Here is a 24,428-nt window from a genome sequence, read left to right on the forward strand (position 1 = left end):
CCCATACAATCGAAGCTCTCCTAAACGCACATCTCGTCGGGTGATAGGCTGAAACAGTTTGTTATGTTTGGTCCAAGCTGGACCAAGTTGTTTTTGTTGCCGTTTTTGGAGCCTGGGCTGTCCAGAGAGACTGTGTTTTTTAACAGTGTATTCAGGGAAGAGATAGCCAGTGGATGGTGAGGTGATGTTTGCTGTATGTGACAAAAAAATTCAGCTTTTAGTTTTAGCTTAGAAACTACGTAACATTGCTTTAAATGTTATCTGCAACTTACTCAAGCATTCTCAACCTCTGCTTTCTCTATTCAGTTGTTTTTTCTCCCACAGCACACGTGTCTCCAAATACTCTATCACCCTGCTACTCAGTTAGCGGCTAACCAGCACACGTGTCTCCAAATACTCTATCACCCTGCTACTCACAGCACACGTGTCCCCAAATACTCTATCACCCTGCTACTCAGTTAGCGGCTAACCAGCACACGTGTCCCCAAATACTCTATCACCCTGATACTCAGTTAGCACACGTGTCCCCAAATACTCCATCATCCTGCTACTCAGTTAGCGGTTAACCAGCCAGCTGGCTATAGCAAGCAGGACCTAACGTCGGCTGTCTTACTTTATTCAGTCTAGAGGAGATAATGCTGGTTAACATCTCACTTTCTTTGCCTCGGTCTGATGGATTAGGAGCTGCTTGCTTTCCTGACAGCCATAAGGCCTTAAGCAAAATTCCATATCTGAAGGATTACAGTGCTGGAGCGCACTGAAATGGGCAAATCTGATTGGCTGGTTAGCGCACCCATCTGCTACTAATACAGCCTAACTCAGCCAACTTATTGGGGGATTGACTGGTGATCCTAAGGACCCTCCAGGGCAGAGAGAAGCTCACAGTCGCTTGTCGTTTGATTGTGTCGGACAGCCAAATCGGACGGGATGAAAGCTAGAGCGACCCTGAGGTCTGCGTACGCATATGGAGGAACACATGAGGAACATAAAGGGCTGGTAGGTGGAGGAACACATGAGGAACATGAAGGGCTGGTAGGTGGAGGAACACATGAGGAACATAAAGGGCTGGTAGGGTTCAGAGAGGGCTTTCCTCCTATTCTGCTCTCTGTGTTTGCTGTTTACAAACACAGGTGTCTATGAATACTGCAGCTGGTTTAACTGTAAATATTAGTGACAAGATGCCCAGTGCTGGCCACAGCATGTCTGTCGGTGGATTTCATTGATTAGGGTCAACCTTATCTAATTCATACACAAACTGCCCGATTCAATATTCATCCACTGAACTGGCTCCGGTGTTTGATTAATTATGCATGTCAACATCCAATATGGCTGCTAGCAAGTCAGTTTATAAAAAATGGAAACACACACACACACATACACGCGTACAAACACACACACACAATAGTGTGTGTGGGGCTTTTCTGGGTGACCAGCTGGGGAGCAAATCCATCCAGAAGCATATGCTGCACAGGTGAGAGCCTGGCGCTCACTCACTAACACACACACACACACACACACAGATGGGGGAATTCTGTGCTGCCGTATGTGTACCCGTTAGCAGAGACATTCAAGGTGAGCAAGGCTTGCAGTAGGGGGATGGGAAAGAGTTTCTTAGAGGAGAATTGTGGGGATCTTCATCCAGATGTGCATGTATGTGTGTGTGTGTGTGTGTGTGTGTGTGTGTGTGTGTGTGTGCACACATGTATGTGTGTGTGTATGTCTGTGCGCCACACATGTATGTGTGTATGTGTGTGTGTGTGTGTGTGTGTGTGTGTGTGTGTGTGTGTGTGTATGTGTGTGCATGTGTGTGTGTGTGTGTGTGTGTGTGTGTGTCTGTGTGTGTCTGTGTGTGTGTGTGTCTGTGCATGTGTGCACGCTTGTGCATGTTTGTGTGTGCATGCTTATGTGTGTGTGCGTGCATGTGAGTAAGGTGAGGTGAGGAATCAGAGAATTTCCCCTGAGGTATCACAGACCCCCCCCCCCCCACACACACACACACCCCCAGTCCCTCACCCCCTCCTCTCTCCTCTGTGCTGGCTAAGACGTGGGCAGCAGGTGTAAATGGCTAATGCTAGCAATGACTGGCATACCGGTGTGCCCACTGAACAGAACAGCTGGTGGTGTTGCAGTGATTTGTGGGTAAAGGGATTGAACCCAGGGGGGCGACTTCGGCAGATGGCAGCACCAGTGACGTACAAGTACACGTGCGTGTGTGTGTGTGTGTGTGTGTGTGTGTGTGTGTGTGCTTGTGTGTGTGTGTGTACTTACATACTTAAACTTCAGGCTAGCCCATGAAGCTCTCTAGTTGATGCATGCGGTGTGGCCTAAGAGATTAGCCACCATCAGTAACACGGCGTCACGATGCCCAGTCATGATTACACACCTCACTCTCCTCAGGACTTCGTGCACTTACTAAAAGCCTCCAATATGAACCACTTTAATCACTATCCTTTAACTGATATTCTTAGAGTGACTGCACATCAATAGCATTAGCCTACTGGAACAATGGCGTTCAAATTCAAAAGCGGCTTCTATTCCACAAGGTAATTTTGACCAACAAGCATCAATGTGTCTTGATTACTCTAACAAGGAGCCCTGGGTACTGAGAATGGGATGAGTCAGTCCACCACTATGTTAACTAACTAGGACTCCATTATTCTTCCTCTGGGAATTCTTTTAGAGTTATGGCTTGTATATTATGGTTTATTTTCATTATTGATATTTGACATTGCATTGATATTATTGTTATTATTACTAATTTACTTAATGCAGGCTTAACAACTTAAACAAATCAAAACAGTTTACTATTAATTTGAACTGTTTTAATGTTCAAATTCTGTAAGTGGCTTTGGACAAAAGTGTCTGCTAAATTCAATAACCGCAACCATAACGATAAGTTGCTCCTGAGTCCTGATGAGTGTCAATGTTGTCAGGGCTGTTTGTGGCAGTGACTGTGGGTGTGACTGTGTAGGTGACTCCCGGCTCGGCCCTGCCCGTGGGCCTCTGGCGGCTCTGGGTTGCGGTTGCTATGCCGTGTAGCGGTTGCTATGCCGTGCAGCGGTTGCTATGGCGTGCAGTGGTTGCTATGGCGTGCAACGGTTGCTATGCTGTGCAGCGGTTGCTATGGTGTGCAACGGTTGCTATGCTGTGCAGCGGTTGCTATGGCATACAGCTGTTGCTATGGCATGCAGCGGTTGCTATGGCGTGCAGCGGTTGCTATGGCGTGCAGCGGTTGCTATGGCGTGCAGCAGTTGCTATGGCGTGCAGCGGTTGCTATGGCGTGCAGCAGGTGCCGGCTCATTGTGCATGCATGTTCCACGCGTGCCGCGCCGCACACGGCTCCGTCTGCTTCTCTTGTGTTTCTGGCATCCAAGCAGCTCCCTCACGGCCCTCGTCAAGCAGATCTCTTTCTCTCCCTCTCTCTCTACCTCTCTCTCTGTGTCTGTCAATACCCACACTGGTGGTGGTGGGGGGGTTAGGAGAAGACGGGAGCAGAGGGGTGAGGGCAAAACAGCAACAGGAAAAGAGTGTGAAGTCAGGAGTTTGGGTGGGAAAAAAGCACATGACAACAGATCTGCCCCATGTCTCTAATTACAAATGACAAAGCTGTTTAGCAGTCACTGCTTAACACCCAGGGTTGATGGGCCATCACCTCTTCACTCTGTCTCTCTGTCTCTCACTCCCTCCATCCCTCCTTCCCTCCCTCCCTCACTGGCTTTCTCTCTTCCTCACTCTCTCTTCTGCCTCTCCTTCCATCCATTCATGCATCCCTCCCTCTCGCTCGGCTTGTCTCTCAGAATGGAGAGAGATGAAATAGAGCACAGCTGATGAGCGCCTGAACTGGCTGCTAATTGCAATGGACAAAGACTGAGTAAAAAGGCATGCGTGCATATGAACACATACACATTAAACACCTGGTCAACACACACACACACACACACGCAAGCAAGCTGACGGATGATCACGGGTAAGGAAGGATGTCATGAATTTTAAAAGGAGCACCCAAAAACAAATGACAACCCCATGAACACACACATAGACAGGAGCTTAAAGAGCTCATTCAGTGTCAGTGCAGAACAAACTTCTGGGCCAAAACCTTCATAACCGGAAGAAGCCTACTTTCAGAGACGCCCACTGATCTCACTTCCGCTGTGTTAATGGGGAAAAGTTCCTACTGAAACCAGTGCAAAATGGCTGCTGATACAAACATAATTGAAGTCGATTTTTGAAGAAATTGAAGTTCGTAACAACATTTGCTTTAAACCTCTGCAGAAGTTATGTCTCGTTTGCCTAAGAAAAGGACAGGGCATATTAATCTGGTTGCCAAACGGGGTTTGGCAAAAGCCTTGTCTCCCAAACCTGGCCGGTTGTAGCTGACCGGCTAGCCAGAGATGACCACAAAGGCAAACTAAACGCCATCGTTTTGGTTGTTAGTTCGCTGTCGGCGGTATTTTCATGAAACACCCAGTGCATGTGCATACTCACAAGTCCTGCCCCTCTCCGCGATTGGCTTTTGAAAGCTTTGTTCCAAATCAGAGACATTCCAGCCGCCCTATTTTCCCCTGAATCCAGGCGTATTCCTCTAGACTAGTGGACACCCAGTCCCTGACCATAGCTGCTTTCAGACATAGGTGTAAATCCGCATGTTCCGTGAGGTGTAAGTCCGCATGTTCCGTGAGGTGTAAGTCCGCATGTTCTGCGGATGTTAAAGCAACACCAAAGAGTTTTTTGTACCTTAAAATAATGTTTTCAACACATCATACTTTTATAAACTCGTGCAATACTACCTTGTCTGTGGACATCGTTATTTGCAAAGCCGGTGATAAACAAATAGTGTGCGTGCGTGTGTCGCTTTAAGCAGTTGGGCCGTATATCTGAACAGCATAATCGGACACTTGGAACTCCGAACTTAGCCGGCTCTTATACTACTCTCTTCCTAGTATTTCCGACTGACATTATGTAAATGAGCTCATGTCTGAACGAAGTGAAGAACATGCGGAAATTCTCTTCATGCGCATCTTCAACCTGAACGCGGAGACCAACCACCTCAACCATGCGGAGATTCTGTTCATGTCCGTCGGTGTCGTACACACATAATCTCTGCATATTAGCATCATATCTCAATCACCTGAAGGATCGGACCTCCGTTTCACAAAGATCTGCATATACTGCGGAGGACATGTCTGAAAGCAGCTTATGCTTGACCACTCTGTTCCCCCTGTGTTAAGCTCCAGCAAGTATGTGTCAGACGAAAAAACGCCTGTCTGTCAACCTCTTAAATTTCCACTTTAAAACCATAATTTGCATTTTACGCCAAACAAAAGTGAAGCAGCTGGAACTAACTAAAACATGTTGGTGTATTTTTTTACATATGCATGTCACGTAAAAGCCAATTAGTGCCCAGGAAACTAGATGTTCTGAGGAGTTGTTTGCTTGAGCAGTGGGTAACTGACAACCGTGGTTTATACATGCAAAGGAAATCTTGGTAGTGTTGTTGATTACACCCAGGAAAACATGCACGCATGCATGAGCACATTCATGAACACACAGGCAGACACACACACACACACACACACACACACACACACACATACACACACACACACACACACACACACACACACACACACACACACAAACACACACGATCCTGCTTTAAACTGGCCTTGGAGCAGTGGACCCCACCATTGAAATGCTAATGTATTTAAATCTTAAGCTTTAAACCTCCAGCCTTTCCCTGGATAAAAAAGAGGTCCAGCTTTTCCAAGAAAGGTCTTGATGCCTCTGCTCTGGCACAGACACACACACACACACACACACACACACACACACACACACACACACACACACACACACACACACACACACACACACACACACACGAGTGACCTGCAACAAAAACAGCAACATGACACTCACTAACATGACAAACATGTGTAGAGGGTAAAAGAGGAAGAGAGTGACAGAGTCCACTTTAAATTTCCTCACACACTCATAGATGTCTACACACACTCATAGATGTCTACATAGATGTCTACACACACTCATAGATGTCTACACACACTCATAGATGTCCACACACACACACACACACCACACACACACACACACACACACACACACACACACACACACACACACACGACACGCGCTGCACACATTACCCACACACACACACACAAACACACACAGTAAACAGATCCAAACACATCCAAATTCACAGCCAATCTGTCATGTGAGACTCGATTTAATTACAATTGACCCCAATTTTAATTAGGATTGATTGGCAGCGGGGTCAATCCCCCAATCTCAAGCTTTTTCCCTTCTCCATCCAGACTTGCAATCTTCCCACTTTTTCCTCCCCCACTGCTCTCTCTCTCCTTCTCTCCCCATCATCTCTCTCTCTCTCTCTCTCCCTCTCTCCTTCTCTCCCCATCATCTCTCTCTCTCTCTCTCTCATTCAAATTCAAATAGGCCTTATTGGAATGAGTAGGGAATCTATTGCCATTCAGGCTGGATAATATCCACATGGAGATACTACAGAGATCACACACACACACACACACACACACACACACACACACACACACACACACACACACACACACACACACACATACATACACACTCTCTAGTATGTATGTGTATAATGCAAAACCTATTCAATATTCTGTGGCCACATTCCTGCATAATGTAGATGCTGCAAAATAAACCAGTCACATTCTAAAATGTGTTTGTATATACTGTAGTTATAAGATGTGTGTGTGTGTGTGTGTGTGTGTGTGTGTGTGTGTGTGTGTGTGTATGTCTGTTGCTGTCATCACTGGGCAAAGTGCTGTCAGATGGCTGTCGAATTGAGTCCCAGATAAGACCCAATCTTTCACCAACACTCAACTCTTCTCTCTCTCTCCACCTCTCTCTCTCCACCTCTCTTTCTCTCCACCTCTCTTTCTCTCTCTCCATCCCTTTCTCTGTTTCACTCCATTATGTTTTCGTCCTGACAGGTGCGGGCCTGACAGGTGCGGGCCATATCTGCTACAGAAGGTGACAGTGCAATGCATCACAAAGTGTGTGGATTTATCTTGCCTATGAGAGTGTTGTGTGTGTGTGTCTGTGTCTGTGTCTGTGTGTGCATGAAAAAGAGTGCTATTTGTGGGTGTGTACAGTATTTGGGTGTGTAAGTATTGCATAGGCCTGTTACGGTGTCATCTTGTGTGAATGAATGGGAATATGTGGACTTGTGAATCTGAATATGTGTGTGTGCAATCATTAAAGCCCACTCCTCAACTAGTTAAAGTAGTTTAAGGACATTGCCATATAAGAAGCCTACCCCAGTTGAGTGTAGACAAGAAGCACAACTGAAATACCTTGACTGGTCCAAAATACAATATATCAACAACTGCCTTGCTGCCAGCAAGAATGAAGTGACTCTGAGAATGGGTGATACACTTCATGTGTTAAGTGTCAAAATAAAACTTTGTCCTTGTCCAGAGGAAAGCAAAACAAAAACATAGTTTTTGAGACAAATACAAATACACACACACACACACACAGTACACACACACACACACACATACACACACACACACACACTCTCTCTCTCTCTCTCTCTCTCTCTCTCACACTCCCACACAGAAAGCTACCTTAAATCCCCCATCCATTGGGTTCATGTTATCTGGGTTGGCTAGGTGGAGGGTCCTGTGGAGAGCTCTACTGAGTGCAGCCATATCAGAGCTCACACACTGAGCACAGGGGGACATAAGAGAGGAAAGGAGGGGGGTACAGCTTCACAGATTAAAAATGTAATGCCAGGGAACAGAAAGCGACAGAGAGAGAGAGAGAGAGTGTGTATGTGTGTGTGTGCGTGTGCGTGTTTGTTTGTTTGAGTGTCTTTCATACAAACACACTTACCGCAAGCAAGCAAATGCAAAATGTGCTTGTGCATCCTGCTTGTGATTAGATGAGAACACACACACACAACACACACACACACACAGATACACATACACACACAACACACACACACACAGACACACACACACACACACACACACACACACACACACACACACACACACACACACACACTGATGACATCTGTGGACAGTTAGCTGATATGGGTCTAATCACTCAATCAGGGGCATTACCTAGTATGACATATGAAGATGATACTCTGATACTCTATTCTTCCCTCTCCCTCTCTTTTTCTCTCTCTCTGTCACACACACACACACACACACACCACACACACACACACACACACACACACACACACACACACACATGTCCTTCCAGTGGTTAAGCCTGAAACAGGCTGATAAAAAAGGCCATGTGACAAGGTCATAATTTAGCCAGGGCATTTCAAATGTGCTCATTGCCACACACACACACACACACACAGAGTGAGAGAGAGAGAGAGAATCTCTTGTTAATTGTGTAATTATGCTGGTGATTAGGGTGAACAGGCCTCACACTAGACCCGGTTAATGACGACTTCTGAAATACCCATTAAACTCCCACTTCTCTCTCTGTCTCTGTTTCAGTCATACACACACACACACACACACACACACACACACACACACAGATGGTTAGACAGAAACACACACCCACCCACACACACACACACCACCCACCCACATACATACACACACACCCACACACACATACATACATACAAACACACACTCTCAGCTTTCCACCTTCCTCACCCCATACACATTAATTCACACACATAAACATGCAGGCATACACACACACACACACACACACACACACTTAGATAGTATAGATGCAATAGACACCCCCAGACACACAATTCAGTTCAGCACAGTATGTCTGTCTCTCTTCACACACACACACACACACACACACACACACACACACACACACACACACACACACAAAATGACTAATGAATCATTTCTCACATTGTCAGAGGAAAAGGATAGAAATGTGAAAATGTGAAAAGGACCTGCTCCCACGGAGGGGGCGTTGCCATGGTTATTCACTTTCGTTCAGAAGGACTTCCTCAGCTGGGCCTTTTCCAGTCGGAGGGAGGGGGAGGAATTGGAACAGATCAGCTCCTCTCTCTCTCACACACACACACACACACACACACACACACACACACACACACGTGAACACACACACACACACCCCTGCTCCACCCACACACACACACACACTCCCCTGCCATTTTACATGTTTAAGTATATTCATTCAGCAGACACTTTGAGCAAACTTACTGTAATATCAAGTGTCCTTAGGTAGTAGGTACTTAATAATGAATTGATAGGTACTTTGTACTTTATAGTGCATGCTGTAACATGAGGCACTTGGCTTTAGGGCTTGCGCTATGGGTAGGATTAGGTTAAATATTATATAGCGCTATGTGTCAACATAAGAAATATATTGCATTAATTCACTTCAGTAAGTATACTGTAAGAGATATATTTCAGGACTTCACAACTTCCATCATCTTATATATTCACAACTACCATCATCATTATCATCTAGTTTCCAAGGTGTGTGCACAGGTAGACAGATAGATATAGATAGATGGATATATAGATAGATACTTTAGTCATCCCGAGGGAAATTTTAATAATTTAAACAGTTTAGTTAGCTGGCTAGCTAGCTAGCAGCTTATTGAGTTTGTGCAATTTCCTGAAGTGGAAAGAGATTTTGTTCAGGCCTTAATAGATATCCTTTGTTTGAAAATAAATCGTTTCTATTCTTTCCTCTTAATTCCATGTGTTGCAACCCTCACTGGTAACTTTGTTAACTTATCCAGCAAACTATTAAAAATTCACGACTGTAACAAAACACTGCAACTCTTGCTTGCCCTCGAACTAGTCCATCTTCCTGTTTCCGCCTTGTCGCGCTCGTCTGAAAAAAATGAGTGGTGTGCTACCTCCAAGGGGGCAGGTGAATTCCCGGAAGTAGAAGAATCAATGATGGAGGGACCACTTCTCTGCTAACCCCATAGAAGCCCATTCATTTTAGGATTTTTTTGAAATACCATAACTTCATATAAAATATATCCTGTGCCGAAATTGTAGCTTCTGTGTTATCTACATAAACAATAAAAGGTAAACAAGACTACGACTACTAAATGCGTAACGTTAGGGTTGCCGTTAAGAAGTATAGTTAGCGCAGTCCGGTTGCAGGGAAGCTAACGTTTCGTTTGGATTGTTTGGATAAGAAGCGTAGTCCCGCCAGCATGGAAACTTGTGAACAAAGCAATGTAGCCTACAATAGCATTGAATGTTAAGGTAAAGCATTGAGGCAAGTAAACCTAATGAAAACGGTAGTTTTACCGCTAGGTAGTCTAACGATAATCATTTCAGAGGTTTTCATGGATTGACCAGAGGTCAGGAAAAGTGGAAAGAAGATTAGCTTCAAGGTTAACGTTAGCACTATAACTTTTGTTTTGTTTTACCATGACTGTTTTTGAAGATGATCATGTGTGGTAGTTTCAACATTAACATGACTTGATATCACTTGTGAGGATGATATTAATAATAATACATAAATAAATGTTTAACTTTGATGACTTTGTGTATCTATCATATGAGTTACAAGATTCAGTTCGATGGCTAACGTCACGAAGTTAAGTGCGAGTCTGCGCAGTACTGGTTTGTTCGTCCATTTCTTTTACTGTCTATGGCTACCTCGCGCTACCTGGCTTCAATCCTGGCGCGCCAGCAAGATCTACGTCATTTTGACGTCACGTTGTCGCGCTACCGGTCGGGTGCGTTGAGTATATAGAAGCCCTTACCTTGCAGGTGTAATCCAAACACTGCTGTTGTTAGCCGGGACTCTACCGTTAGCTGTGTGTCACTGCATGTTATTGTGTAACAGTGTGTTTTCAACAACTCACACACACTGACAAACACAGACGAACTTCAAGATCAGTGGCTGCTCTGATACAACGGCACATTTAAAAATATAGAGGTCACACTTAGCGTCTCAGTACTGTAGTGCTTTCTCTCTCTCTCTCTCTTTCTCTCTCTCTCTCGCTCTCTCTCCCTCCCTCTCTCCCTCTCCTTCACAATCCCCAGAGATGAAGGTGTGAGTTTCTTCCTCCACCCAGCTGGAAATCTCCTCCTTGTCTGGCGGTGACGGTGGCAGGGGGAACAGAGGAGACAGAACTCTTGTGAGAACTTCAGAGCGGACCCGTTTGATGACACCCCGGGAGGCCGTCCGGTGCTCGGGCGCTGATGTGAGTCTTTCTCTACACTCTTGAAAAGGCCTCTGATGGTATCTGGAGTATGTGTGTGTGTGTGTGTGTGTGTCTCCTACTAAAGAAAAGGGGAGGTGTGTAGACACAGCCTCTCCCGTCACTGGAGCCCACTGATGCCAGATCAGATCAGAGGGACTTACACACACACACACACACACACACACACACACACACACACACACACTTAAACATCCACGAGACGCAAGCAAAAACAGAGGAGGGGAGAGAAAGAGAGGAACGAAGGAGACAGCTGAAAAGAGGAGTGAAGAGGAGAAGAGAGGAGCAGAGAGGAGAGGAGAGGAGAAGAGAGGAGCAGAGAGGAGAGGGAGAGGAGAAAAGAGGAGCAGAGAGGAGGAGAGGAGAGGAGAGGGAGAGGAGAGAAGAGGAGAAGAGAGGAGAGGGAGAGGAGAGGAGAGGAGAGAGGAGAAGAGAGGAGAGGAGAGGAGAAAAGAGGAGCAGAGAGGAGAGGAGAGGAGAAGAGAGGAGCAGAGAGGAGAGGAGAGGAGAAAAGAGGAGCAGAGAGGAGAGGAGAGGAGAAGAGAAGAAAGATTAGGAGCAGAGAGGATAGGAAAGGAAAAGAGAGGAGAGGAGAAGAGAAGTGAGGAGAGGAAAATAGAGAAGAGAAGAAAAGAGAGGGTAGGAGCAGAGGAGAGAGGAGAAGAGAAGAGAAGAGAAGAAAAGAGAGGGTAGGAGCAGAGGAGAGAGGAGAAGAGAAGAGAAGAGAAGAAAAGAGAGGGTAGGAGCAGAGGAGAGAGGAGAAGAGAAGAGAAGAGAAGAAAAGAGAGGGTAGGAGCAGAGGAGAGGAGAGGAGAGGAGCAGAGAGGAGAGGAGTGAAGAGGAGAAGAGAGGAGAAAAGAGGAGCAGAGAGGAGAGGAGAGGAGAGGAGAGGAGCAGAGAGGAGAGGAGCAGAGAGGAGCAGAGAGGAGAGGAGCAGAGAGGAGAGGAGAAGAGAGGAGAGGAGAGGAGCAGAGAGGGAAGAAGAGAAGAGACAGAGAACAGGATGGAAGAAAAGAGAATGTGAGGGAAATGGAGGAGAGGACATTAGGCCAAATATGGGTGACTAATCTTGCTAACGTTGCTAACGTGGGCTGGCAGCTCAGAGCAGAGAGGGCCCAGTACAGTACTTACATAACCTCCTCTCTGTCTACGCTATCCTCCACACAAACCAAGTAGGAGCTCTCATGAGCCTTACGCCTCTGTGTGTGTGTGTGCGTGTGTGTGCGCATGTGTGCGTGTGTGTGTGTATGACGTCTTTAGGCCACACAGCTACACACACATAAACATGCTGCTTGTCTCTTTGTACTGCAGCCTACAAAAAAAATAGAGAAAAAAAATGAGAAGAATCACAATGAGGGAATGGTGTCAGTGTGTGTGTGTGTGTGTGTGTGTGTGTGTGTGTGTGTGTGTGTAAGAGGAGTGGAGTATGAAGTGTGTCAGATCTACTTGGCTTTGATCAGCGTTGAGACGACATCTCAAAAATGTGCCACATTACCATAATAAAAATCATCCTAAAATAAACTGGAGACACACACACACTTACACACAGAGACAGTGAAGACACGCAGCCATCCAAACACACTCACAGAGACACACACACACACACACACACACACACACACATCTCTTATCCTCCCCTCCCAGTGAGTACCCCTGGGAATACATCCCCCAGCATCCTTTGAAAATGGATAAGAAAAGGAAAGCCAGAGCATGAAAAAAGAGAGAAAAGGTGTGTGTGTGTGTGTGTATGTGTGTGTGTGTGTGTGCACGTGCATTTATGTGTTAAAATCGAGACAACACACACACACACACACACTTCATTTCCAATTGCAAACAACATCACAATAGCCCAACATGAGCATTCTGACAGTAGCACAAAGCAAAGTGATTTATTTGATTCAAGGGCTCTTGTATTAATAATGACCGCTGATTAAGGTCACCGCTTGTCATCCACAAAAACAACGTGAAAAGAACCAACCACGAAACCAACCAACCAACCAACCAACCCACAAACCAACAAAGAAAGAAAAGCAAACCAATGAACAAGTGAATAAATAACTGAATGCCACCTCCACCGGCTCCTCCCCTGCTCCAGATCTTAGTCACAGGCCTGAGTGAGTCACAGCACTCACTGCGTCTGAAACCAGAGAGCTGCAGCAGTCGCCACACGACTCCAAAGGTTGTCAACCAGCGCTCCACAGCCCATGGGTGGCGTGTGTGGGCCTTGCTGGTGGTCACTGCCCGTGCACTTAAAAAGTAGTTCCAATGTGGTCATCGCTATGTTTTTTATTGAGTGGTCTTCAAGTTGCTTAGTGAGAATGTTGTTCTTTGGGTCACAATCAGTTGAAAAAAACCAGCACTACAATTTAAACACTAAATTACACAGTTATATATAGTACTTCACCAATATGTGCGCTGCATAGAACAGCTACTTTATATTTGTACTGCACAACATCACGTCAACCTGTGCACTCTTGCATAGCTGCAGTATAACACAGTACCCATACAGTAGCTCACCATGTGTATGGAACACTATCATGTGTGCTTCACTGCATTAATATACAAGCACAGCATCACATTTTAACGTGTACGTGTGCAAGTACACTGCAAGGCATTTGCAGTAGCGTGTGTGTGTGTAACCCTAGTGTGTGTATGTGTATGTGTAACCCTAGAAGTTAAGTAAGTACTATGCTCCTCTGTGCACAGTTGCACGCGTCGAAGACGTGTGTCATTAACGCGCGGTCCCAATTGTTAGGAAACACACAAAACCCCCACGTGGGCGTTGATGAGGCAATTCTCTTCACGCACCATGTGCATGGGACACAGACGCGGGAGCATACCATGGACTTTAGTGGAACAGTTAATCTCGCTGAGGCATGGAAGAAAACAAGTTACAGGTTACAGTTTTATTTACCAAACACGGCAGGACACTTCCATCTCACACCTCTCCTCCAACGAGAGTGTCCTCTTAATTACCTTCCCACCGGGTACATCCCCCAGAACCAATAAGCGAAGCCTTACACATTGTACAGATAACTTACTTAGCCCACTTTAAATATAAAATAAACAATAAATTCCACAGTGATTCTTTTCTCTTCATCAAGACAATGCCATGAGTTATTATACTGCATGTGATGTGATGCTCCCCGTGCTGTGTAGTGTGTGTAGAGTGTGTAGTGTGTGTAGAGTGTGTGTAATGTGTGTAGTGTGTGTTCTCCCTGTGTGCCTACATGTGTGTACTAGGCCATGAGATATTATACTGCATGTGATGCTCCCTGTGCTGTGTAGTGTGTTTAGTGTGTGTAGAGTGTGTGTAGTGTGTGTTCTCCCCGTGTGCCTACATGTGTACTAGGCAGAGCAGCACAGGCTGGGAAATGTCTGACTCAAATTTGAGGTAATTTTGGGAAAGAATCCCCATGCAGGACTGCTAAGGTAAAACAATGTCAGAGCTTTACTGGTAAGGTGGTGAAGGTATGCCAACTCCTACACCTAACTGTGAGAATAGTCGAGTCTTTTGTCAGCCTTGTGATGTGGCTGAATGGAGCTGCTTTTTCTTAATGCTTGAAGGTCGTTTAAGATAGATAGGTCGATACATTTCTTTGTTGTCATTGCATGACACAACAGAATTCTGGTGCATTACCTGAGAGGGAGCTCAAAATATACTTTTAAAGCAGAAGCCAGGCAGCTACAGCGCTACAGCATGGGGGCATGTACATGGGAGCTCACGGACATGCACCCAGAGTGTAGCGCTGTCGCTGCGTGGCTACGTTAGCCGCTGGCGGTAAAATCGATTGTTTTCCCTTTGTCTGTGCCGACAGTACCCGGTGACCCCGAGAAACGGAGATCTATGTGAAAACTCGCCGGATTTCTCCTTTAGGAACCTCATCTGCAGCTCAAACATACAACAGTTGCCCTCATATGCAAACTAAAACGTTTAAAAGAGTGCACTGCACAGGATAAAATACTAAATAACTGATGCTAAATATAGTATTGCACAGTTGTACAGTTGTTTTATTCAGTGGAGATACAAAAGAAGTGAATGTCTAAGTTGTCAGTGTTTGTTCACCGGTCGGGTGATCCTCAGGGCGCGTCTGTCACCCTCCCATTAGCACCGCCCAGCCCAGGCTTGGCTCTCCGTGCAGCAGCCCAGGGCCAGCATTGTCCGATTGGTTAGAGATGCGGAGAGTGTTTCACCGAGTCGGATTAGTTAGAGATGCGGAGAGTGTTTCACCGAGTCTGATTGGTTAGAGATGCGGAGAGTGTTTCACCGAGTCTGATTGGTTAGAGATGCGGAGTGTTTCACCGAGTCTGATTGGTTAGAGATGCGGAGAGTGTTTCACCGAGTCGGATCGGAATACCAGATGGGTGGTGTGTGTACTTTTGGAGCGATTCCAACCGAGCACAATAAACAACCACAACGGCAACAAAACAAACAAACAAACAACAACAAAACAATGCTATTAGATTTAGGCTGGAGAGAAAAGACAGCAAAAGAAAAGTACATGAAACAAAATAAATGAACAAATGAAACAAAAGAAAACATAATGAAATCAAAAACATATGTATTAAAAATATGTATTAAAAATATGTATTAAAAATTAAAAATAAGTATTGTGTTGGTGTAGAAGAGTATAGAAAAGCATAATAGAATCAACTCTACAAAATGAATTCTGTTGAAAGAGTATATACAATTTTTTTTATTTTATTCGAGTATTTCTAAACTGATGTACCTGTTCCTTTGGAACATTCCAGAACTCAATCTAGGGGACATTCACTGTATCCTAGTGCAAGTGACCAGGGTGCTGTCTGCATTTGACGATTTATCTGTGAGAGAGGTAGTGCATCAAGTCAAAAAATTGAGACAGGCCATCCGTCAACGCTTGGGTCAAAAATGTCTCATTGCACTGCGACACGTCATGGCACGATGCATCGCTCTTCAATGCTGAATGCCAGTTAGCACAACGACATTCTAATCAACAACGATTTCCTTTATCCGTTGCTGCCTCCTTGCATCGCTCAAGATTAGGACACAGTGAAAAATGTACAAGATAGCATTCCTTACTGCAGTGTTACTGAACTCAAAAACAGAATTAGACTACTTTACATCCAAAGCCATTAAAATCAATCTAAATAGTTTTCAAAAGGGCATTTTACAGCTTAGCATATAAAGATGAATGTGCAACACTTCATGGTGCAGCTTGCTCATGCAGATCTGCCTGCTAAGTTAGTCTCAATGTTTGTTAACTGTGTTCATTCTGCCTAATCTCTGAGCCGACACCACAGGCTGCTAGGTCTTACACAGTGGAATGATGCTCTCTTTAGATAGGTGTGTGTGTGTGTGTGTGTGTGTTATTGTGTGTTTATCTGAAGGTTTCTGTGGCATATCTGAGAACTGTGTCCAGTGTGTGGCTGCTTGTGTGTGTGTGTGTGTGTGTGTGTGTGTGTCCAGAGTGGATGCTTGTGTGTGTGTGTGTTTGTGTGTGTGTGTGTGTGTCCAGTGTGTGGATGCCTCTGTAGTAATCCTAGAGGCACTTGTTACAGCTTTCATGACTCTGCATGAGTAAATAAGAATGCATGAATATGCTTACGTCTGTATGTGCTTTGTGTGTGTGTGTGTGTGTGTGTGTGTGTGTGTGTGTGTGTGTACAGCAATGGATATGCAGATATGGGTGATGAGTATGATCAGTATTCTGGTGAAAGCCTCCAGTTGCTGCAGTACTCACAGGAAAAGTATAAAAAACCCTTACTGCTGCGTGTGCTTTTAAATGAATTGTGTGTGTGTGTGTGTGTGTGTGTGTGTTTAAAAAGAGAGAGAAACAGTTAATAAAATATAAATGTGTGTGTGTGTGTGTGTGTGTGTGTGTGTGTGTGTGTGTGTGTGTGTGTGTGTGTGTGTGTGCAGAAAGTGTGTGTGAATGTCTAAAGATAAATAAGAATTCACCGGACAGGTTGTTTTTGTTGGTTGTTTTTTGCTTAGTCGCCGACAGGGACTTTAGTAGTGTTTACTCCAGAACTGCTCTCTCCAAAAAAAATGTCATACATCGCAGGCCAGACACACACACATCACACACACACACACACACACACACACACGCATGCCATGCACACACCTGCAATACGCATGCAGGCACACACACATGCACACACACACACACGACACACACACACACACACACACACACACACACACACACACACACACACACACTTAAGTTACACTTACCATCATACCCAGTGGTGGAGGAAGTACTGAAACTCAGTACTTAAGTAAAAGTACAAATACACAGAGAAATATTTACTTTAGTAAAAGTAAAAGTACCACAATGACAACCCTACTTAAGTAAAAGTAAAAAGTACCTGCTTTTAAATGTACTTTAAGTATTAAAAGTAAAAGTATTTGCATAATGATTTATTCTCTTAATATCTATATTCTAAAAGGAAAAATCAGTATGGGCTGTGGCATTTTAATTAAGCTAGTTTTAGGTTATACTCAACTAGATAGTTTTAAGCTAATGCAATTGTGCTTGCCATCTGTGGCCCAGTTTACATTCTGACCTACAAGACTGTAATTCTGGTTACTAGGGTGATCTGCTGAGTAATATCATTCAGCAAAACACGAGAGCCTGAAGTTTAACGGGGTAGACAAGGGAAACGTCGGGTGGATCGTAATGCCAATTATGCTGATTGAACAGAAAAGTTGCTGAGAAAGGTGTCTTTATGATTAGGTTCAGTTTCACTTAGCAGACGCATAGACATTGAATGAGCTCACATTACTACCCCAATTGTAGGCTATGCATCTTTATTTGATCACACACAATTAAGGAATATTTCCTAATCTGGAAAATGTTACATTTTTTCCGCCACGGTTCATTAATAGTCTAGGCTACCATTCATTTGTGCCGCAAATGATCAGGCGTGTGACAGAAGCATGGGCATAGACTGTAACAAGCTGATCCAGCGGATAGCAATCTCATCGGAGAGGAGGCCCTAACGCTGCAGATAACAGACAGAGAAAGGCACAGAACACAGTTGTATGTACAGTGTAGCCATGGGTCTGGTGAATATAGCCTACCGAATGCAGATGGCTACAAGCTCACGCTTTGCCTGGTCTAGACTAAAAGCTTATGTTTCTAAGAATGCACGTGGCGCTCCAGAATCTTTGGTAGCAACCCAGCCCCTGGTAAAACAAACGTGTTTGTCAGAGAGAAAAAAACTGATCATAAAATGTATAGTAAAAGGAACGATGGTGTTGTAGAAATGTAGGAGGAAAGCGTAAAGATAATTGCTGTAAAATGTAACGAAGTAAGTCAAAAGTATGCACTATACATTTTACTTAAGTAAAGTACAAATACGTGGAAAATTTACTTAAGTACAGTAACGAAGTATTTGTACTTCGTTACATTCCACCACTGATCATACCATGGTTACACTGCTCACACACACACTCAACCAAACAGACAACCTAACAGACACATGTTCTCTCTTTCTCTCTCTCTCCTCTCTCTTTCTCTTTCTCTCTCTCCTCTCTCTCTCTCTCTGTCTCTTCTCTCTCTCTCTCTCTCTCTCTCTCTTTCTACATACATGCTCTTCTCCTCATCCAACCCCTACATCTCCACCCCTAGTAGGTAAACTAGGCCAGGCTGAGGTAACATTATGTCATCAGCATAGAGTAAGGCCTGAACACCACACACACACACACACACACACATAAATGGTAATATAATGATTATTTCAGTCCCTCCAGGATTTCACGATGTTGAAATCGCAACTATTAACAGAAATTCAACCAAACATTGCAAACTCTGGGTGATTCTTGCAATTTTTTCCAACCGTCGCAACTTTTCTGCAAAATTGTTCAATTCTTGTAGTTTCTCAAGAAATTTCACCAACCACAGCATATTATTTAGCCAGATGTCACTACACCACATGAATGCATATGTCCTACCAAAACAAATGACTAAAGACATACATTGCTGTTCTGCTGACCATTCAAAGTTTCAAATGTTAAGCTTCTAGACATGTTGCCTATACTTTTTATCGATAATGACAGCAGTTTACAAGGTAATCAAAAAACATTAGTCTTCTTACTTTAAAGTAATGAAACAGAGAAGTAAGTTAAGTGGTATTTCAGCTTTATTGCTCTTATCCTTTTGTACAAGTAGGCAACAGGAAGCTTACTTCTCTTCACAGCGGCAATACAAAACTGAAACAAAACAAAAAAAATGTCTCATACTCACTTCTCTTCTTTAGTCCACAACATACGTGACATATGTGACATACGTGACATCACTAACATCACAATAATTTCAGTCATTCAACTATTTTCAGTTTTTGATAGTTTCCCCCAATTTTTTCAGTCACACCCTTTTAAATCGTTTTTGGACATCTTGTTTTCAGTCTGAGTTTGAGTTCTGTAAAAGGTTATTTATAAAGCTTTGTGAATTCACCCTGTCAATGCATTTCTTCATTTACACATAAATAAAGCATACTTTGTTAGATTTTTAGTAATCCTTTGCTTGTTTATTCTTGTTTCACGTACAACATTCGGAACAGTGTTCTCACTAGATCAGTTACCTCAATTTTCAAATTCAAAAGGGCAAATAAATTGCTCCAACAATTTAATTACAACAAATGGCAAAAAACACTGCAACATCCATCACAATGTTTTAGAAATGTGAAATCAGGCATTGTAGGTCACAACAGATTCAGAAAAGGCTTAAAATCCTGAAGGGACTGTTATATCCAAACAATTTACATTAATGCAAAAAAGGTGAAAGAATTAAGGGATTCCGTCCACAGAAAAGGGGATTACAGCTCATATAAAGGTCTCACTGTGTGAATGTGTGTGTGTGTGTGTGTGTGTGTGTGTGTGTGTGTGTGTGTGTGTGTATGTGTGTGTGTGTGTGTGTGTGTGTGTGTGTGTGTGTGTGTGTGTGTGTGTAGAAAAAAGGGAGGGTAGAGACACAATAATGTGGATAAAAATGTGGTTTTGATATAACCCTTTTTAATAACATTCTCTCTCACACACCAACACTTTATCTCTCTCTCTCTCTCTCTACTCACACACACACACACACACACACACACACACACACACACACACACACACACAGTGCATAATAATGATATGATGCTCCCTGTCAAAATATGAACCAGTGTGGCGGGGATACCAACATGAGCCTTGTGATATTTGATTTAGTACTCTGGCATGGTGTTGCCATACATTACTCAGGTCTTATCTAAATGTCACATCAGTGATGGAGCAGCCAAACGTGACTGTAAGTTACAATAGAACTTACTAAGTTACTTACTTCATTATGCAATTATAAACTATACTATAAAATCTGTATTATCCTGCTAGTGTGTGTGCGTGTGTGTATGTGTGTAGGTTGCTATTGTGTGTGTGTGTGTGTGTGTGTGTGTGTGTGTGTGTGTGTGTGTGTGTGTGTGTGTGTGTGTGTGTGTGTGTGTGTGTGAGTCCCTGGTAAAGTATGTATTATTGGATAAGGATTTAGAAAAATGTTCCATTCAGGCCCATACTTGAGTTTTACAGTGAGTGTGTTACAGCAGCACCTGCAAACTGGGTTGATCTCTGCATTATTTTATAGATTTCTATCAGAGAGGGAGAGAGCTGGAAGCCATTACTAGACTACAAAACACCCACGGCCACATCCCACCCATATACATAACAAACTCAACACCTGTGAAACAACACACACACACACACACACACACACACACACACACACACACACACTGTACATGCCTCATGATATAGCACATGAAATGCTCATATGAAAACACTCACTGAAAACCATATCACACACAAACCACAAACAACCAAATAAAAATATATTATGCAACATTTCACAGGTTTAATGTTCTGTATGTCTGTGAATGTAATCCAGGACTTTGCTACATCTCTCCATTCATTCTGCCTCCCACCACTATCGGCAGCAGTGGTGCTAGAGTGTGGGAGAGTGACACACACACACACACACACACACAGGCCAAAGGGCTCTGCTTAAGAGTCCTGCCAGCATTCAGTGCACACATATTCCCACTGGTTCACACTCAAAATCCATATAAACACACACACACACACACATTCCAACACACACACAATGAGTGGGAGGCTGTTACTACTACTACTACTACCACTACCAGTAATATCAACATGAATACAGAATGCAGTATGGTGAATCCCTGCCAGCTGGGGCTTCAGGGGAAGCTGAAGAAAGATAGAGCTGAAGAAAGAGAGAGGATGCGAAGGAAGGAGGGACAAAGAGAGAGAGAGAAGGGGAGGGAGGGATGGAGGGAGGGAGGGATACAGCAGGGGCCATAAAGTGATCAAAGGAGTCCACGAAAAGAGTGAGTGAGTGAGTGTGTGTGTGTGTGTGTGTGTGTGTGTGTGTGTGTGTGTGTGTGTGTGTGTGTGTGTGTGTGTGTGTGTGTGTGTGTGTGCGTGTGTGTGCGTGTGTGTGTGAGTGTGCATGTGTGTGTGTTTGCATGTGCATTCTAGCTCATAAGAAACATTGTGGTCTAATTAAACCAACATTTTTGCATGCTTGCCAAACATGCCTGTTATAGATTCCTGTTCTCTATAGGCACCAAAGAAGTTTGAACTGACTGAGTGGGAAAGGCAAGCGATTGAGCCAGAGGGACTGGATAGTAACAGTGTGTGCGCGCACACACACACACACACACACACACACACTGTGGTGGTCAAAATGGGGGGGGGATTGGGCAGAAAAATACACATACACACACGCACAGACACACACACATGCAAGTGTACAGCTGTTATCAATTTATACATGTAAAGCATGGATATGTTTAGTAGGAATTGTAACCACTACAAATACAGTGATGGAGAAATAGCTTACCAAGTCATGCCACCCCCTATGCCCCCTCCCCCACCCCCCATAAGTAGCACATACAAGCACACACAACCACACACACACTCTCGAATTACACAACCAGTTACACATACAAAGGACACAATAAATATAATGTACATCTCATACTGAATTGCTATGTGTGTGTGTGAGAGAGAGAGAGAGAGACGGGGGAGAGACAGAGATGTGCAACTGTTCCTTTAATAGAAACATCTCCACCTTGCACACACACGCGCCCACTCTACCTCACCTGAGTAGGTGTTGCGAGTGTAGGCCACGAGACGGAGAGCTAAGCGTGGGGGAGACGGACGGAACTTACTGGATGTTGCTGCTGTTCCAGTGCACGGTGTGTCTGCTCCCCGACGCCCCGGGGAAGTTCGCGCAGGTCAGCGTGAGCAGGCACAAGCACACCGTCGCGAAAGCCATAATCCTCCACTTTCTCATTCTCCTCTTTGCGTCTGACTCTTTCCCGCTCCCGCTTCTTGTCTCTGTCTCTTGAGCTTTCGTTCCAGTGGGAGATGGGAAGCCCGCTGTTTCCAACGCCAAAAAAGTGTTATCAGAATTCTACGCTTGCAGCGGCATAAAGCGCAAAACCAGCGCAAAGACCTCTATGCAACTAACTGCTGCCTCGCACCAGTGTCTCGGGGTGGTTAGGTATTGTGAAACTCACATTCCATTGTAAGAACCCCCTCCCCCCGTACCCCAAAAATCCCTCTCTTTAGCAGAAACTGCAGGATTGAAGCTGGCCGAGCGCTCGCCGGTCCTCTCATGTCCAAGTGCTCGGCAGAGAGCTCGCTGTCGGGGTGGTCGCGGCTTAAATACCCGGAGGGAGCGAGAGGTCTACCCCCCTGTGAGATGCTCGCTGGCCTCCTTGAAGTGACTGGCTTATAGCGCCGGTAGGAGGCGGTTCCGCGGCGCTGCTGATCGGACGCTGGAACAGGAAAGCAACAAAGGCTGCACCGATCAAAGCACCGTTCTTCGCATTAGTTGCAAATTATTCTTGCTAAAGCCAGAATGTTCGTTTCCAGGATCAGGCAAGGTGTGATCCTAGACCACGGTGCAAGCTCCGTGTATTTGTGTGCGTAATCGGAGAGCGAGCTGGAAAGATGGTGCACACTTTCAGAGCGATGTGACGGGGAAGTTGTCGGCGTCTTATTACCCTCACTCCATCTACAGCCACAACGCTTTCTTTTACAGTCTCTCTCTCTTTATCTCTCGCTCTCTCTGCTTGGTAGGCTGTGCTCGTTCAGTCTGTAACTCCACCCCCCTGCGTGGGACAAAAGCGCAACTTCAGGAGCAAGCACATTTCTGGTCAGCGCCGTTCAACTGTGAGCATCACTTGATGTTTTGTCACTCATTAACATCTCTGGTCACTAAGGCCGTGAAGATGCTGAAACGGACTGGTTAAACAATATGCATTGCATTTCCTTGCGTTGACATCATGTGTTTTAAACTAATCTAACTGTTCTCTCTTCTTCTCTCTCTTTCTCTATCTCACTCTTTCTCTCTCATCATCCTCCCCAGACAGTGTAAGTCAAACAATCCTGTCTAATACAGCGTTATTATGGGAAATCCTCTTAGGCTGGTAAATTGATTCTCTCGTCTTTTCACTCGCTTCCTCGCTTCCGTCTGTCTCTCATCGAAGACAAGGCAAGTGCAGGTAGTGTGCCTGCTCGGTCACCCACCACACTAATATGATTTAAGCCCTCTTGTCTTTTTCTTCAGATTTCTCTATCTCTATTTGATCATGCCTGATATTTTCTCTCCCTTGCAGACCCTTTCCTCCAGTGTAATGTCTCAATATTGTCTCATCTTTGACAAAGTTAGCATTAGTGGCAATGATACAAGTTCACATTGTTTTGCCAAAGCAACTCAATATAGGTAGTTACTACATTTATTCAACAATTAATCAATTAATTAATAATTAACCAATTCATTATTAAATCAATCATCAACTATTTTGGTAATCATTAATCGGTTTGTGTCATATTTTTAGTAAACAACCTCAAAATTATCTGATGTTACCCCCTCAAACGTCTCTGCTTTATTTGCTCCTCTGTGACAGGCTTGTGGACTAAACAAGGCATTTGAGGACATATTCTTGGACTCTGCTCATGACTTATCTATTAAACAACTACATGATTAATCAATAAAATAATCAATAGAATGCAGGGGCGCCTGCAGGAATTAATGCTATGGTACGCACACCCGACCCATCGCCCCCCCGCAAAAAAAACAAAAAAAAAAAAAAACAAATAAGCGTGGACAATATTTGTCCGTTTCCC

The 24,428-nt window shown here is 44.4% G+C and overlaps 1 protein-coding gene across 1 annotated transcript in view; it reads right to left on the reverse strand.

Annotated features, from left to right (window-relative positions):
* The window catches only part of efna3b (ephrin-A3b), a 66,907-nt gene extending 43,575 nt beyond the window's left edge, over positions 1-23,332 (reverse strand). The window contains 1 exon segment of the mRNA XM_048259992.1: positions 22,463-23,332. Coding sequence (XP_048115949.1) covers positions 22,463-22,587 — 125 coding nt within the window. The 5' untranslated portion in view covers positions 22,588-23,332.
* Between the last annotated feature and the right edge of the window lie 1,096 nt (positions 23,333-24,428).

Source organism: Alosa alosa, chromosome 13 (genome assembly GCF_017589495.1).
Source record: "Alosa alosa isolate M-15738 ecotype Scorff River chromosome 13, AALO_Geno_1.1, whole genome shotgun sequence".
In the NCBI taxonomy this organism is placed as follows: domain Eukaryota; kingdom Metazoa; phylum Chordata; class Actinopteri; order Clupeiformes; family Clupeidae; genus Alosa; species Alosa alosa.